The 17,624-nt window shown below is 42.7% G+C and overlaps 1 protein-coding gene across 1 annotated transcript in view; it reads left to right on the top strand.

Annotated features, from left to right (window-relative positions):
• Positions 1 to 13,030, top strand: part of ODAD4 (outer dynein arm docking complex subunit 4) — a 40,313-nt gene extending 27,283 nt beyond the window's left edge. The window contains exons 11-13 of the mRNA XM_063458895.1: positions 2,447 to 2,525; positions 2,608 to 2,935; positions 12,679 to 13,030. Of these exons, the coding sequence (XP_063314965.1) occupies positions 2,447 to 2,525; positions 2,608 to 2,669 (141 nt within the window). The 3' untranslated portion in view covers positions 2,670 to 2,935; positions 12,679 to 13,030. The remainder of the gene's footprint in view (positions 1 to 2,446; positions 2,526 to 2,607; positions 2,936 to 12,678) is intronic.
• The last annotated feature ends 4,594 nt before the right edge of the window (positions 13,031 to 17,624 follow it).

Raw genomic sequence — 17,624 nt, forward strand, 5'->3', positions numbered from 1 at the left:
GTTCGGTAGAAAGAACCCCACGAACAAGGGGATTCATTCAAATCCTCCCGAGGCTCTATAACCCAGGCAATTCGTATGTTTTCATTCACTTTTCTGTGACCGACCGCAGGGCCAAAGTATATGGAACCATTTTCGGATACTTTGCCTGTGCGGTCAGTCAAAACTTTAAACCGCCATAACTCCCGAACCCCTGGTCTGATCTGGGTGATTTTTGAGTATGTTGCTCACCCAGATCAGGGCTATCAGGGGATTTTTAAAGGTGTACCTACCATATTTGGGGTACATCTAAAACTTGGGGGAAATTGTGGACTGTTTAATTATGTTAACAGATAAGTTAATGAGAGGAGATGGGTGGGAGGTAACTGGTACATTATTGGCTGTTGTACTAATTGTTGTGGATCCCGCCCTTGCATGGGAGAATGTCTTAAAAGGAGGTTGTGTGAATAAATCTGGAGTTCCTGCATAACCCTCAAAGTGAAGTGTCGTCTCATTATTGGGGGAGGATTGTGGTGTCTGCCAGAGTGCCTGGAGTCCTCAGGAAACGCTAGGAACATCCTTTAACGGATGTATCCAGTCGGTCCGTTACATTGGTGGCAGAAGTGGGATGGCGTCTTAGTGCGAGGTAAAGCAGCTCAGAGACACCGTTCGTGGATTTACAAATTGAGGGCGACGCTAGTGTTCATACAGCGTCCCTGTCTACAGAAAGATTTGGGAAAATGGGGTTCGTGGACCCCTGGGCAGCACACACACCTGAGGAAGAGAGTGAATTGGAATGGAGAGATATTGCCAGGAAAGATCTATGGTACGACGCCCTGGAGGAAGTCCAGTATCAACGGCAGCAGCGCCTTCCTGGTGTCGCATACCAGTTGGAGGAAAAAATGGCCTGGCGGTTGCTGCTTCTGGGAGACCAACCCGGAGGGGAGCAGGTGAGACAACTTGAGTACCTCGTGGAAAGGGAACTGAGCCTGGACGCCTCATACCGGGCACTGTGGTGGTGCACTGTCCAGCCAGAGACGTGGAGGGCAGAGGGCATCCAGCCAGAGGGGGGTAACTACACTAGCCCTGGCCTGTTGTGGAAGGCCTTAGCAGAAGACGTAGACTTTGGCAGTCCAGCAGAGTCACGGTACTGGGCTATCTTTCATTACCGGGTATGGGGTAAAGAGGTGTTACTTTCTACATGTAATTTTATTTTTCACACTTCACAAATACATTTTGGTACATATAAAGGATAGGAACATTTTGTATTATAAATCATGGGGACATGGTAACATTTAAAAGTTTGTTGATTTTGTTTTCTGATCTAATATGTCAAATTAAAGGGACACTATAGTCACCCAGACCACTTCAGCTCAATGAAGTGGTCTGGGTGCCAGGTCCCTCAGTTTTAACCATTCAGATGCAAACATAAAAAGTAACACCTCTTTATCCCATACCTGGGAGTCTTCATCTCAGATCCCTGCCAAACATCACCATAAATGTTGCCCTTTTCTGATTCTGAACATAGTGGAAGAGGAGAAGCTGTAATAATGTTTCTGTACTCCTTATTTGCATTGCGTGCCTGGACTGGACTTAACTGTGATGTCAGTTGCTAAATAGTTAATATACATAACTTACTGGTGATTTTCAATTTTTATTCAATGGTTTAATTCCAGAGCAGTGAAAGTTCAGCTTTAAAGCACATGTCCCCTTTATTAAAACACTATCTTTGAGGCAACAGCACATATTTTCACTCATATTTAGCAGTTTGTAAGGCCGTGGAAGGGCCATAAAGAAATTTTAGCTTGTAAAGACTATTTTGTAAGCTATTATGAATAATAGCAAAAAAATTCTTGATTTTGCACTTTATCATGCAAATCACAAAATCAATTACATGCACATTCAGATTATGGTGACATAAAGTGGTCTGGGTGCCAGGTCCCTCAGTTTTTAACCCTTCAGATGCAAACATAGCAGTTTCAGAGAAACTGCTATGTTTACATTTGGGGTTAATCCAGCCTCTAGTGGCTGTCTTCCGGACAGCCACTAGAGGCGCATCTGCGATGCTGGATGCAAATTTTGCATCCATCGCGCAGAGCGTCCATAGGAAAGCATTGAGTCTATGGACTCTTTGAATGTGCATGCGCAGCCCTTGCCGCGCATTGCGCTCCACTAGGGAGCTGACGTCGGATGGGGAGGAGAGGTCACCAGCGCCGAGGGAGCCCGGCGCTGGATTTAGATTTTAACCCTTTCAGCACCACAGGAGGGGAACTGCCTTGTTTTCCGGACGCTATAGTGATCCTTTAAGTTTGTAGCCATCTTGGGTAGGATAGATTGTGTAGAAAAATCTTAAACTATTTACAAAGCTACAAAATTTACAATATGGAATAATTTGTGAATACAAAAAGTCACGTATTGATGATGTTGAGTCTTATCAAGTTTATCAAATCATATCTTATTTTATTCTAAGGCTTTGGGAGATGCAAAGAGAATTGTGGATAAGATTAACTCAGATCACGATGAAAAGAAGACAGATGATAAGACTCTAGGTATGTCTCAATCAGTATATAACTTTATTCTGTTACTTAAAGACCAACCATTTTTAATGTGTTGTTTTCTGTTTCGCAGAAGAAAGCACAGGAGGTGAACCAGAGACAAAAGAGGAAACTAGCTCCAAAGATGTTGTTGTTTAGAGCCATACGTTTTCTGCTTCATCCAATTTACAGAGCAGAAAGACCATCCAACTTACAGAGCATGAATTTCAACTTACAAAGTGCGGATATTAATTTCTAAAATAAAGACAAAACAGAATACCCTGTGGATAGCTGAGTTCACCAATCAAATGTATAAATAAAATGTTGACAGTTTGTGCTAGAGTTTAATTCTCTTTTTGTGTGTGAACTGACACTCTTAGCCATTGAATAATATGCAAAGTTGGTATACTAATGCAGACATATGTGTTGCTGTTTTATTATATGCAGATAACAAATAAACGTGATAATACAATTCCCACATTAATACCACACCCAATGTGACACTTATATGGGTATACTTCCCACTAGTAAAGTCTTAATGACAAATGCGGAATTTCTTTCCTGGGAGATCTATAAAAAAACAAATGTTGCCACACATAGTGAAGTCTGTATATAACAATATTTTAAAAAAGGAAATATAAGGTATCAACTCACAAGCGTAGAGCTGTGTCAGGCTCTATATGATGAGCGTCAGGGTGTCAATAACTGGCTTCGAAGGTACTCCAGAAGCAGGATCAATATTAAAAAGTTTTTTATTAAAACCTCAATAAAAATCAAAATAAGGGGTGAGAACAACTACAGAGAGCTTAGCAGGTTGGAGAGCCAGTGGATTTTTAATATGGAGCCAAATGGCTTGAATTTAGATTTTGATTTAGCTCATTTTTTGTAGTTATAATTTTTGTATTAATGTTTATAATTATATTTTTTATATATTTTTACAGACTTTATTATATGTATTCTACATCACACAATTGCAAAGGATTCTTTTATGCAAACCAATAAGTTTGAATGACTATCTGTTCCTGTCCAAATTAGAAATAATAAAGTTGCGTGCACGCAGAAGTAAATTCACACACGAGGTTCAGGTTAAATGAAAGAACTTCATTTTTTATTTAATGGCAAGAGCACAGAATTTAATGGCAAGAACACAGAAAATGGGTGCGCAGACCCTTATAAAGGCATCACTGGAGAATTCAAGATAACATAGAATTATAAATCAGTAATCAGTAAGTGTTAAGTGGTTCATTCAAATGCCCTCCCTACTGGGTGTACCATCTTAGGTCACTACTGTCGTCATGAAGTTCTCCTCCAGATTCCAGCACCATCTTGTTAGCACGAGGAGTTCACTCGATGGGAGGGGGCTTTGGCAGCCATTTTCAGTAGTTGGCACGTTAGTCTCAAGGTTAGTTCTCAAGGCTTTTAGTAACTTCACATTTTATTAAGACTATCTGCTACAATGTTTCACTCAACAGGAACCTAACATTTCTGCTGATGCACAATTTCTACTAACAAAGCATTCTTGTAAGACTTGAACTATAAGGCCTAAGACAGAATTTTATGGGGCCTAATAATTCTACAACAGTCCCCCCTTAAAATGTTAATTACTAAAAGATAAAACTTTAAACATCTTAAAAAAAACTTAAAAATATCAGAAGACTTGTTAGCCCAAAGACACATAAACCCCATGACCGCTAACTTGGTGTTATTGCAAAGTGCAGTCGGATGTAACAAATATAGTACAAAATATCATTAGCAGTGATGGACTCAACCCTCGTCTTTTACTGTGAAATCATCTGGTACCCCCCTTGGCACACCTATGGCATCAAAATATATACATATGTACAGGTCAACCTGTCTTTTACAGGGGTGCTCCTTTTTGTTCTGAAGCATGAATGTGGTGTGTCAAGAGTACCTTGTCATGTATTATGTGTATGGACATAATAACCTTGGCTAGGGCACATTTACTTATTCATCATAGTATGAAACCTGTCCCATGCTATGTCAGTGTAGGTGGACTTAAATCATTTAGTCAATATTGATATCACCACAAACTCAAGATGGGCAGATAATCCTGAAAAAGCTTGGCGTCTGAATCTCTTTAGCTTCACGAGGTCTCCTTTTTGGGGTCCTCGGATTTCCATCGATGGCAGGTGGTCAGGCGTTATTATGGCCATCAAAACACCTACTTGTTGACATCTTTTTAAGTAACTTTTCCTTTAGAATCAAAGGTTTGTCAAGATCAACAAATGTTACTTCCCATGTTGCAGAGATAGTCTTGAGTCTGGAATGGTGAATCCACTGAGTGATCTCTGCAACTTTCATGATGCATTACTGGGTATATGGTCTTGGTTGTCACATTGATGACCGGCTAGGCCTCTGGTCATCCTGATAAAATGTCTATTATAAATATAGCATATTTGAACCGGCAACTCTCTGGCACCTGGATATAGTCACTTGGATTCTTGAAAGGGATAGTGAGAGTTAGCTAGATGCTTAGGATTCTCCTCCTCTTCTGCCTGAGCTGTCCTTGGCACAAATGACACAGGATCGGCAGTAACTGTTGATCAGAGGAGTAATTATATGTGCTTCAGAGTATTTAGAGATCAAAGAGTTCATGAGGGTCTTGGATAGGTATAAAACTCCATGGGCCCACTGGACCATTGCCCACTACATGTTTTTGGGTAAACAGAACTTGAGAGTGTTGGAGTACAGCCCGTCCTAAGGGTTTGTCCCTTTCTGTTGTCCAGCTTTGCATTTCTTCAGGGTCAGCAGCTGCTTGTTATTCTTTCAGGATCTTGAGATCTGTGGATAGGATCTACATGGTGAATATAGAAGTTTCTTCAGCGGACACTCTTCTGTCCACTTCCCTTGGTGCACTTGTGGCTTGTTTGGCAGCTTGGTCAGCTAAGTGGTGCTTCTTCTAAATTCAGTTTTCCGTGGGCCTTCACCTTCAGTATGGCCACTTCTTCAGCAGGAGTAGGGCATCCACCAACTTCTTAATAGCCGTGCTATGCTTAACTGGCATGCCAGTCCCTGTGTGAAATCTTCTTGTCTTCCAGATTGATCCAAAATCATGTGCCACACCCAGGGCATATCTTGAGTCAGTGTAGATAATAGCACGTCTTCCTTCAGACATTTTTGCATGCCACTGAGAAGGCTGTCAATTCAGCGTCTTGAGCAGATGTGGGTGAGGAAAGTGAAGATGCTTGATGTACCTGATCTTCTGTAGCAACAGCAAATCCAGTATTGTACCTTCCCTCTTCATCCGCAAATCTAAGGCTATCCACAAACAGAGTGGAGTCAGGATCTGGCAAAACTACTGCATGCACTGTTGAGAGGTGTCTTGTTTCCTTTTTCATCTGTTCAAAGCAACCATGAGGAGCAGTAGGAGAGGTATCCTCACCTATTTCTGTGTGGGATTGAGGGTATTTGTCTTTCCATTCACAGTTCTCTTGTTGACCCCCCCCCCCCCTTGTAGAGAGCTGATATCGATTTTTAGTGTTTCATGTTTCTAATGAGCCAGGTTCCTTTCATGAGATTTCTGGGGACTTAGTGAAGAAAACATGAGGGACAGCCACCTCCCAGTGATGATACATGTGTCTTACTTCCATGGGTATCTGGATCAGGACCGCACTATTTCCTTGAGAGTGCCCAAAACAGGTCTGTCATGATGAGGTGTACCTCCACCAGTCTGAATAATTCTTTTTCATAGTGTGGTATTCCCCCCTGGGAAGTGGCAGAAGAGTGTCCGGAGTAACATATCTCCGAAGTATGATGTTGTCAGGTAGAGGCAGAGTTGTCTGTGGACGGAAATGTCTTAGAGAGGTAAGGTGGTTTGGCTGGATACAATAGAGAATTAATATCAAGAGGAGCAAGAATTATTAGGACCGGCACTAGAGGTGCCACACCACTGGGGGCTGCCATATTGGATGTGGGCACGACTTGAGCAAGTTGAGGCAGGGTAGGCGTGATCGTGGTAGGGGGTGTGGCAATGGAAGGTACATGGGAAGTGGCTGAATAGGGCGGAGTTGCGGGGTAAGGGTAGGAGAATGGCCAGGCCATTTGGGCAGGTGCCAGGGCAGGGCACGGGTAGGGCGGAGGAGATGGGTAGGGATTAAGGAGGGAGGAAGCATATAAAGGATATAGATATGGTGGTGGGGAGATGGAGGAATGAATAGCGGGTGGAGTGGGAGGAGGAGAAGGTGGAGTAGGAGGGACGGGAGGAGTAGGAGGAGAAGGTGGAGTAGGAAGGACGGGAGTAGGAGGAGGAGAAGGTGGAGTAGGAAGGACAGGGGATGAGAGAGGAGGAGAAGAAGTTGGAGGAGGAAGGACAGGAGATGAGGGAGGAGGAGGAGAAGGTGGAGTAGGAAGGACAGGAGATGAGAGAGGATGAGAAGAAGGTGGAGTAGGAAGGACAGGAGATGAGAGAGGAGGAGAAGAAGGTGGAGTAGGAAGGACAGGAGATGAGAGAGGAGGAGAAGAAGGTGGAGTAGGAAGGACAGGAGATGAGGGAGGAGGAGAAGAAGGAGCAGTAGGAAGGGAGACAGACGAAGAGGAGGGATCGGTGGAAGGAGTAAGATGAGGTGGGCAGGTAAGGGAGCAGACAGGTGATGTAGCAGTGGAGGTGGGCAGGGTGGTGGAAGGGAGGAAGAGCGGACGGGAGAAATGGATTGGAGGGGGAGGGTGGTAAAGAAGAGGATATCTATAGGACTGATGGGGGGGGAGAATAAGGATCCATCAGCATTCAAGACCAGGTAGAAATGAGGAGGCAGGTAGGATTCTCTTCTGCTATGGAGGCCGCAAATAGCCCATTTACAACAACTATTAACTGACCCTATGCTTTCCCTATAGAAAAATAAGAAAAGGCTAACAAGCACATCTGTCTGAACAGGCCTCGAACGCTTCACTCCGTGGGTATCCCGCAGTGGCTAACTTACTACATCTCCCACAACAGACTTTTGCCCGTGGAGACAGACACTATCCCTGACTCTCTCCCTTTTTCCTTTATTCGTTTTTATATATAGCATAGCTCAAAATATAATTCTCACATACATCACAAATATACTTTATCACAATTTTTATGTCTCGCAAAGGGGATAAAACTTATTTTACTCTTCACTGATAATGTATTAAAACATACAAAATAGACAAATAACATTGTCTTCTGCGAGATAAATGAAAAAGATAATGAAGATTTTTGTTAAGCTTTATAAATAGCTATACATTAATTTACCTTTCTTGTTTTCCAGTTTCTGGCTGTTAATGCACTTGCTGCTAGTAACAGATCTGGAATCAATACACTATAATGCCCAAAGTCTCGACTTATTGGTATATGCAACAATAAAATATCTGGGCTTACATCAAAATTTATGTTAAGCAGTTTTTGAATCTTGGAGGCTATCATTTTCCAATAAAGACAGATTGGAGCACACCCCCACCTTCATAGTTTATACTAGTATCTAAATCCTTATTCCATTTGTAAATAGTTAGGCTTATAATGTTTTCTGGTTCCTTTTCAATTAGATCAAAACATTTTGAGACCAAACCTTTAACTGTATTACCATTTGTTCAAGAAATCTTTGTTTATTAGAAATGTCTTTTAGTAAATATTCTTTAAGATAACCCTTTTCCAGCATGTTATCAATTTTTGTACACAAAGTTAAAACACATTTGTTACTTACACGTGAATCGATATATATATATTTTCTATCTATATATTTTCTCCATCATTAACCATCACTTGTCACAGACACATTTCTGATACAGGGAAACAAATAGCAGGATTATTTTAGTAATTGTAACTTTCTTGTTCATAATATGTAGAGTTCAAGGAAAACAGCATATCATAAGACAGGATGAGCATGATAGGGGTAGGCCTCTTGATGGAGGCAGCCATGACAGGGGCGGGGAAGGAAATGATGACAAGCGTGGAAGTGACGACCATGATATGTATGGGAAAGGAAGAGACAGGAGGTAAGGGCGGAAGTAAGGGCAGAAGTGATGTCACCTTAGGGCCAACCTCCTTTTGTACTAGGCGTCATCTCTAGGGTGGTGGCTGACGTACTTTCAACATTACACTATATTATAACTAATAAAATAAGTCAGGGAAGCAACATTCTGTTAAGCGAAAGGAAACACTAAACTATAAACAAACCTGGTAGGTTAAATAAGACAGTTGAGAACATTATGCATTTAACAGCCCGTAAAGCTGTCTCTAGAAACATGTACTTTAAAATAACATGATGCAAAATAAACTCACGGAATTCAACCAATTTACCTTATCATCCAAAAACCATTAATCACTCTTCCTTTTACACTAGTCTCGGAGAAAATACTTGGCACATTCTTCTGAGCTAGTCTCCCCCACAATCCTCACTGCCTTATACACAAAACACAAGCTATATAAATATATACAAAGCGCTACAAAATCTGTATACGACACATCACTCCTTAACCATCCCATCAACTTCTATGTAAATAACAAAATACACAATTAGAATATCTTCTAGCAAAAATCCCATTTCTAACTCTTATCAGTAGCTCTGAATAATTTCACTGAACACAGACCCGCCACATTCTCGCTGAAGGCAGACATGTCCCTCCTCCGCTAAAGAGAGGGAGGGGGGAAGAGAAATTGAGACAGAGTGCAAACAGGGGAGAGAGAGAAACGAGAGAAACTGCAGGCATGAAAGTTAACCATATCACTGCTGTACAGTAACAAGACAGAAGGATAGTTACATTACAATTATTGCGAGCAAAGAGACACACACCACACACACCTAGGGTACCCATACTATAGCAGAAAGTAATATGGCCATGTACATATTAGAACGATGCGCATATAAACAGTTAAACACAGCAAATAACTCCTGATCCAGTCAGGTCAATCATAACACAGTAAGAATCTCAGTGAAACTCAATACAAAACCCCAACCCTCTATCTGGGTGGTACCGGCTCCTAAATCGGCCAACAAGCAATACAAAAACCCCACAGCATTTAAGACTGGGTAAACAGGGGCAGTGGTAGGGTGGGGACCAGGGGTGGTTACCGTGGTCAGCTACATTTCGGTCATTACTGACGGGATGATAGGAGTGGTCACCTCCTGGGGCCATAATAGGGCGCTGGCTGGGAGAACTTCCCAGTAACACAATTATTATAATAAACCTACAATCTTAAACCTTTGTGATCAATCTCTTCCTCAATCCATCCCTCTTGCTGAATAGCTTTTGCTACTTGGTACCAAGCTTCTGCTGTACGGACTAAATCATGGTCCAACAGCTTCCCTTTCTTTTCTGTCAGTAACTTACGCCAGCTTTCTGGCTGCAATGTACCGCACGGAGGTACGGCAATTCCACATACTTTAGTAATTTTATCAACTTTCTTAACCATCTCTTCTCCTTCTCTATCTTCTACCAAATCACATGCTAACCAACCCTTATTGGGTTTATCTAACTTCTGTCCCATCCTCCCTATACAAGGTGTCCCAGATATAGAGAAAGAAAAAGGAACAGAATGTCTACAGTGCTCGACTGCTACGTAAGAGTGGGTTCCTACGTACGTCTTCCCAAAACGTAGACTAGTCACTGATTCCGCCTACCCGAGGTAGCCGCGGATTGGAGCGTGGCAAGAAGTGTGTGACCAATCACTTCTCTCAACAAAGAGAAATAGGAGGGGAAAGTGTAAATAGTACAGCGAGTAAGACAAAAGTAAGCACAGGAATCTGTGTGACAGACAATTAAGACAACATTTCAGTGTAAATACAGTGCATGCATCACAGTTCAAATAAGTTCAACAGTTCAAATAAGTTCAACAGTAATCCCTTTCCTTTACTCGTGTGGCCGAAGCCACCTCCCTCAACCTCGTAGTGTCCCCGCTCGGGGAATGACTACCGCTAGTCTCACTACCTGGCGGCGGCGGAAAACAGCAAACACCGGCCCGAGTTCCGTCCACCTCCCTCGTTACAGTGGTTCGGACCCGTAACCACCTCTTCCCTCACTCCCGTAGTGTCCCTGTTGCGGACCCACCCGCAAGTCTCACTACCACGCAATGCCTGCCCGAATCCACATGCCACAAAAGAAAATAATTGGAATGTTACCAGCCTCAGCGCTCGAGGCTGGAATGTACCACCTCTCTGCAAGCAGAGAAAAGAAGTGTCCAATGAGGCTAGCTAAGCTGTCAAAGCGACACTATGGGGAACCCCCAGGAAGCAGTGAGTCTACACCGACCTCCACAGATCCCCCCCTCCTCTTTTTCCTTACTGCCGTAGCTACTCGGCACCTAAAAGAGGTAAACAGGCAATAGAGGACCCCCAGGAAAACTTCCACAGATCCACCCCCCCTCTTTCCTTACAGCCACAGCCACGTGGCTCCTAAAAGGGGTAAACAGGAAATCACTCAACCCGGGTACTAAGCTAAAGACAAACCAAATCAGACACACCCAGGTAACAGATAGTCAACAAGTGCAGGTAAATTAAGTATCAAATTAAAAATACAAGGTCTCTGGGCAAGTAATTACCTGACTTTGATGTCCCCTCGGAAGTAGTCTCAGACACTGGGACAGGTAAATCACAGGGGGCAGGAACATACCGGCTAGGTGCTGCAGCAATCTCTACCGTGTATTTCAGAGGTGATCAGGCTCCTTCCGTCCCCCAGGATTAACCCCCCCCCCCAGGGTCTTCTTGGACGGCTGTCCGATAGGTCATAACCCAGAGCCCCACGTTGATGCGCCAAATTGTAAAGGATTCTTTTATGCAAACCAATAAGTTTGAATGACTATCTGTTCCTGTCCAAATTAGAAATAATAAAGTTGCGTGCACGCAGAAGTAAATTCACACTGAGACACGAGGTTCAGGTTAAATGAAAGAACTTCAGGAAATTTAATGGCAAGAGCACAGAAAATGGGTGCGCAGACCCTTATAAAGGCATCACTGGAGAATTCAAGATAACATAGAATTATAAATCAGTAATTGGTTAAGTGTTAAGTGGTTCATTCAAATGCCCTCCCTACTCGGTGTACCATCTTAGGTCACTACTGTCGTCATGAAGTTCTCCTCCAGATTCCAGCACCATCTTGTTAGCACGAGGAGTTCACTCGATGGGAGGGGGTCTTTGGCAGCCATTTTGAGTAGTTGGCACGTGAGTCTCAAGGTTAGTTCTCAAGGCTTTTAGTAACTTCACATTTTATTAAGACTATCTGCTACAATGTTTCACTCAACAGGAACCTAACATTTCTGCTGATGCACAATTTCTACTAACAAAGCATTCTTGTAAGACTTGAACTATGAGGCCTAAGACAGGATTTTATAGGGCCTAATAATTCTACAACAGTTATATATATATATTTTTATGCACATATATATTTTATATATTTTTTTCTTTCAGCTATTATAGCTCTCTGTTGTTCTCCTGGCACCTTTTTGATTTGTTTTGTGGTTCACTGAAGTGCTTACTACGATCATATTATTCCCAAAATAGATTTGCTCATGTCTAATGAAGGTATCCCATAGGGAGTTATATTTATTTGTAATGTAATTTTCCATATATTTGTAAATACATATGTAACAATGTGGGTAAAATATGCTTTATTAAGATGTTTTATCCAATTTTAATTTATGTCTTTCTGCTTAAGATAGAAATGCCGATATGTTTCCAATAAGAAGGGCAGTACTGCCCATACTTTAGATGGACGTTATTACACTTCCTGTACTAATAGGAGACTAACGCTAATGTTTTAATAAAAAACTTTTTACTATTGATTCTGCTTCTGGAGTACCTTCGAAGCCAGTTATTGGCACCCTGACCCTCATCATATATAGCCTGACACGGCTCTACGCTTGTGAGTTGATACCTTATATTTCCTTTCTTTAAATATTGTTATATACAGACTTCACTATGTGTGGCAACATATGTTTTTTATAGATCTCCCAGGAAAGAAATTCCGCATTTGTCATTTAGATGTTAATAGTGGGAAGTATACCCATATAAGTGTCACATTGGGTGTGGTATTAATGTGGTAATTGGATTATCACGTTTATTTGTTATTTGGATTGTTAAGGTGATTGGGAACACCTTTTATATATACACACACCCTATATACTATTTGAAGCGCCTATACACCTTCTGACTCTTTGGGTGTCTGTTTGTGTACTTATTATATGCAGACCACAAGGATTGTGGGTGCCCAACAGAGGTAGATAAGTGTCAAACCTTTCATACATGGTTTGACAGCTTACCATACCAATGCAGTGTGCTGTAGTTTTTTTTAGATGGTTAGAGTATCCTCATAAAGTGTCACCCTTCTTATAACCTATATTTCTACTCACAAAACTTCCACATTTCCATTCAGCATCAGTCCAAGTACTTGGATTTAATTCAGGTTTAACATGTAAGCAATATCCAATTTCTCCCTTCATCCCTAAACAGTGTATGTCCATTGAAATAAGCCCAGTTCATGCAATTAACCTCACCATTTGTCATGAATACCAATTATGTCATATTGTTCAACATGAAGACAAATTATGGTGTGTTGGCTTTACATTGACAGGCCACAGTGCATTCCATGTCACGTCAGTATGATTGCTCTCGTTTCGATGCTATCATCCTAGAATTAAATATATTCACATTTGCACTCAAAAGGAGGTAAATAAAAGGATGCCGTCAAGCTGCATTCAGCACTGGACATAATGCCAGGGTGATACATGCACCGTGTACGTGAGGACCGGACACATCATGGTTGCCAGGTACTGTGACAGGGACAACAAGTATCCTAACCCTCACATACCTGCAATGCTTTAAAAAGGTCTCTCTCTTGGGTTTGTTATTCTTTTTTTCTATGTTTGAATTCCCGTTCTTGGGAGACAACCTGTTTTCGTTCAAGTTATTGCCGAATATGTGCCTAGGATATATAGTGAAATCTTCCCTTTAATGTTCTCAAAGTTATCTCCTTGGGTCTGGTACAAAAAAAGACTATCTAGCCACTTATCACATCGCAAGGATATCTTAGTGTATGATAGAATTTCAGAGGTGGATTGTAGGGTTGTCAGGATTACAGAATGATCCAGCACGTAGAATTGTGTAACACAGAGGACTGATAGGTAACGTATACCGGACCTTAGAATGGCCGGACTAACGTACCAAAGAATAGTCAGGAATAGCCGAGGTCAAGGGATACAGAAAGAGACACAACGATAATGGAAAGCCAGGATTCAGGGATGACAGAAAACTGGGAAGTCAAAAATATAATAAGGGGGGCGGGGCCTGACACTCACCATGGCTGGACGCACTTTCAAATAGCTCCGGCCCTACAGGCCTGAAATCGGTGCTAAATAGCCTAAAAGCAACGCAGAAAGAATCTTATTGCAGCTGAAGACCGACACTCTCACCCCTTGTACCATTCTGGGCCCGGAGCGTAACAGTCTGACACGCACTAACCTCGACAGAAACCTGCGGCCTAGCTTGCCCGGCAAGTGGGGGAGACAGCCGATCTCCCAACCCGGAGAGCACACCTGGCAAGAAACCTTACCGCAACTCCCCCCCCCCCATAGGACCGGAGGGGGTTATCCCGGGCCCCACCGGTGAGCTGATTCGCACACACTAATGTGGAAAAACCACAAACATGGGCCTACTGACACGAGGCCCACTCAAGATGGCGGAGGAAGCATGACTCCCATCTGCAAACAGCGACCCCAGCGACATACTCACCCGGCTGGACAGGCACTTCTATAATTTCTGGCAGCAACTTGAATACAGGCTCCGACCATTGGCACCGCCACAAACACAGGATCGCTCCCTGCCAAAGCCCGTAACCCCACAAGCAGCAGGGGCACTCGGGGGGCAAACCCCATCCAAGTGCGGGGCAGCGCGGAAACAAACCCAGAGGCCACCCAGGTCTTCTTTCCGTAGGATGGACGGGCGGCGATCGCCAACTACACGGGGGAAAGGAAATCTCTTTCGGGAACACCGGACACCACAAGTGAATCACCCACCCGCTACAAGAGAGACCCTAGAAGGAATACCCCACCATCTCACCTACGCTGGTCACGGACCACCCGCAAACAATATAGACCACTACCGGACTCCATCAACTGGCCAAGGAGAGGGAAAGACCCGGCACCAACACGTCCCCAGGCCAGGGGCCCGCAGAAGCCAACTCACACAAGGGGCTGGAGGGGACACCTGACAAAGCGATGGGGAATGTTCTGTGGTGCCCAGCAGACCACCTGCACAAACCAGAGGCACTCACTCAGACGGGGAATAGGCTGAGGACTAGCCCTTCCTTGGGTCGGCATGGTTTCCAGGAGGCATACCCTCAAGCAGCAACTGCACCCTGGACACCATATGCCTCACTTGGCGATTACTATATATGTATATTATTTTTATTTATTTTTTTCTGGCCTGTATATACATGTTGCTGGTTGGCGATCTTGGTTCTGACGTATGCCCACCATAAGAGAATCAGTATTACATACATTTATAGGCTACCCAATTGGGTAGACAAAGCTATGCTAGCCGCCTACGTGAACCTGCTTAAATGGATGCATGCACCAGTAAATACCTGCCCAGGCTGCCAGCATGCTTGCAAAAACGAAATTTAATGCTAAGAAATGTCTCACTTTTAATAGCGTGTACGCCCAGTGGTCTCACAGCTCACTGGTTTAAAGTTATTATTTAGCTTGTTCCTCGCACTACATAGAATCAGGTATATAGCTGACTACACTCTGACACAGTTTATCAAACCCTGCCAATCAATGCTATATGCTATCAACACCTTCGTAATGTTTTCTTATGTTGCACACATAGTGAAGTCTGTTTTGCAGCATCACCTGTTACATTATACCTATCCACTAGCAAGCTGCACACAGTTAACCCTTTAACGTCTAGCATAGGTTATCTCATCAAGCGTATTGGCTACCAAAATGTTATACAATGTATGATCACTCTCCTGCTACCGCTGTTGGGGTAGTGCAGACACGTTTGTAACTCTGAAGCACGAAAAAAATAAAGAATAAAAAAATAATAATAATAATACCAAAGTCAAATAACCAGAATCAATAACGCGCTCTCAGACAACCACAAGGGAAACCACGACAGGGCACTGAGCAGGATCAGAACTGGGCCTAAATACCCTTCCTCTAGATCTGATAGGCTGTATCCGGCCTTTGACCCCAAAGGCAGTTACCAGGTTCCCATTTGCATAATTGCTACTCAGCATTAACCCTTCTGTGGATTTGGTTGCTGCTTGGCACAACTTTTCCTGTGTGGACAGTAAATGCCATTAACCACATTTTTATAAGCGGATGAAGAACGCCCACCGGGCGGGCAGGACCAGGCTTGAGAGGAAATTTGGCATGAAAAAAGCGAATCTTGCGGCTAGCATGTATATCAGATGCCGGAACCCAAGAACGATCGGCTGGTCCATAACCTTTCCAATCCACCAAGTACTGTAAAGTGCCCCGAGAAAACCTGGAATCAATTATGGATGAGACCTCATACTCTTCCTGTCCAGAAACAACTAGGGGAGGAGGAGGGACACTTGAGACAGTATATTTATTGCAAACAAGTGGTTTGAGCAAGGACACATGAAAAGTATTAGGAATTTTCAAGGAGGCCGGAAGGGCCAGAGAATGTCAGGGTATTTATATCGGCAGACATTTTGTGCTATGATAGAAATTAAAATATATATTGTCAGAGTCACTCTGAACAGAGCAGACTCCATTTTGTTATTCTCAGGCCAACAAAAGACACAATATTTCTATCCCTTCTGTAAAACTAACCACTTTGCCAGAGCTAAAGGGATGCTTAGTATATACAAACCTGTTGATAAGAAATGAGAACGGGGGATGGACAGACTGTCTAAATGCTAATGGAATATAATTAATTCTAAACCCAGACATTTGTGACAGAGAAGATTAAATAATTTCATTTTACTTTCGATATTGTATAAGATCCCATTGTGAGTTAGAGGTCATACTTAGTTTACGAACTGTCATATTGGAAATTATAGCAGAATTGCCAGACACATAGTCTGAAGAAAGCCCAAAGAAACTCTTTGAACTGACAGAAAAATTATAAATAACCATAAAGATAAGCTAAATGACATCAAAATAGCCACCAGGAAAAGTTAACTCTTTCCTGGATAGGAATGTTTAGTGGGACGAGACTGCCCTCTATAGACCAAATACTTAAATTGCTATCTGGAAGGTAACCACACCTCCAGTTTTCTATTGGTCTATCACCTAGTGAATTTTCCCTTTAAAAAGTTAAGACAAAGGGAAGAGAGAGGTATGCAGAGGGATGCAAAAAGGAAGCAAAGAGGTGAGCAGTCGGGGGGCAATGCAGAGAAATCCATGACAGATATCCACTCCAGGGCACTCAGAATTTCTTACACACCAATCACACATCCATTCAGTTCCTGAGACTACCTACTCAGCTGATGAGAATGTCTACTCAACTGGTAATTATACTGGTTTCATTTAATTAATCTAAATGAATTACAATTTTCTAATAGCATGATATATGACTGGATAAATCAAGATCAGATTTCGATATTTAGAAATCTTAGTTACTAACGAATATATAGTTATAACATCTGTGGCGGAACCCGCCTCGCCACTGGACATTGGAGGGGCCTGGCTCCTGCCTCCTACCTGTTGACTATGGCCCCTGGAAAATTGGTACGTTTTAAAGAACTATATTTGGGCATGTAATATTTTATATTACTGCTACTGGACCTTTAAGGGCCATCCGTGGACCTATTGGGACTTTTTGGGATAATGTACCTTTAAGACTGTGGAGCATATTACAGTAATACTGCCTTTATATATTATGTATGTATTTATGTGTTCGGTTAACCTGGGATATGTATACAGCATTCGTCGATTTTTCGGTAGAATCACTCCATTCATTATATTGAGTGAAACTACCGAACAACCAGACCACCCAGGAATAAGTGTGCCTCCAATTACCGTTTGCAACAATGTTGCAAACGGGTAAATGGCAATCAGTGCAGTGTGGTCTTTGTCCTCTGGGTGGCCGCCATTCGGGAAACGAACACGTGGCGGCGGCCATCTTAATCTCCCGAACAGCGGTGTTTTGCCGTCGAGTGTCTGGAACTAA

The sequence above is a fragment of the Pelobates fuscus genome, chromosome 6 (assembly GCF_036172605.1).
Source record: "Pelobates fuscus isolate aPelFus1 chromosome 6, aPelFus1.pri, whole genome shotgun sequence".
NCBI classification, from domain to species: Eukaryota; Metazoa; Chordata; class Amphibia; order Anura; family Pelobatidae; genus Pelobates; species Pelobates fuscus.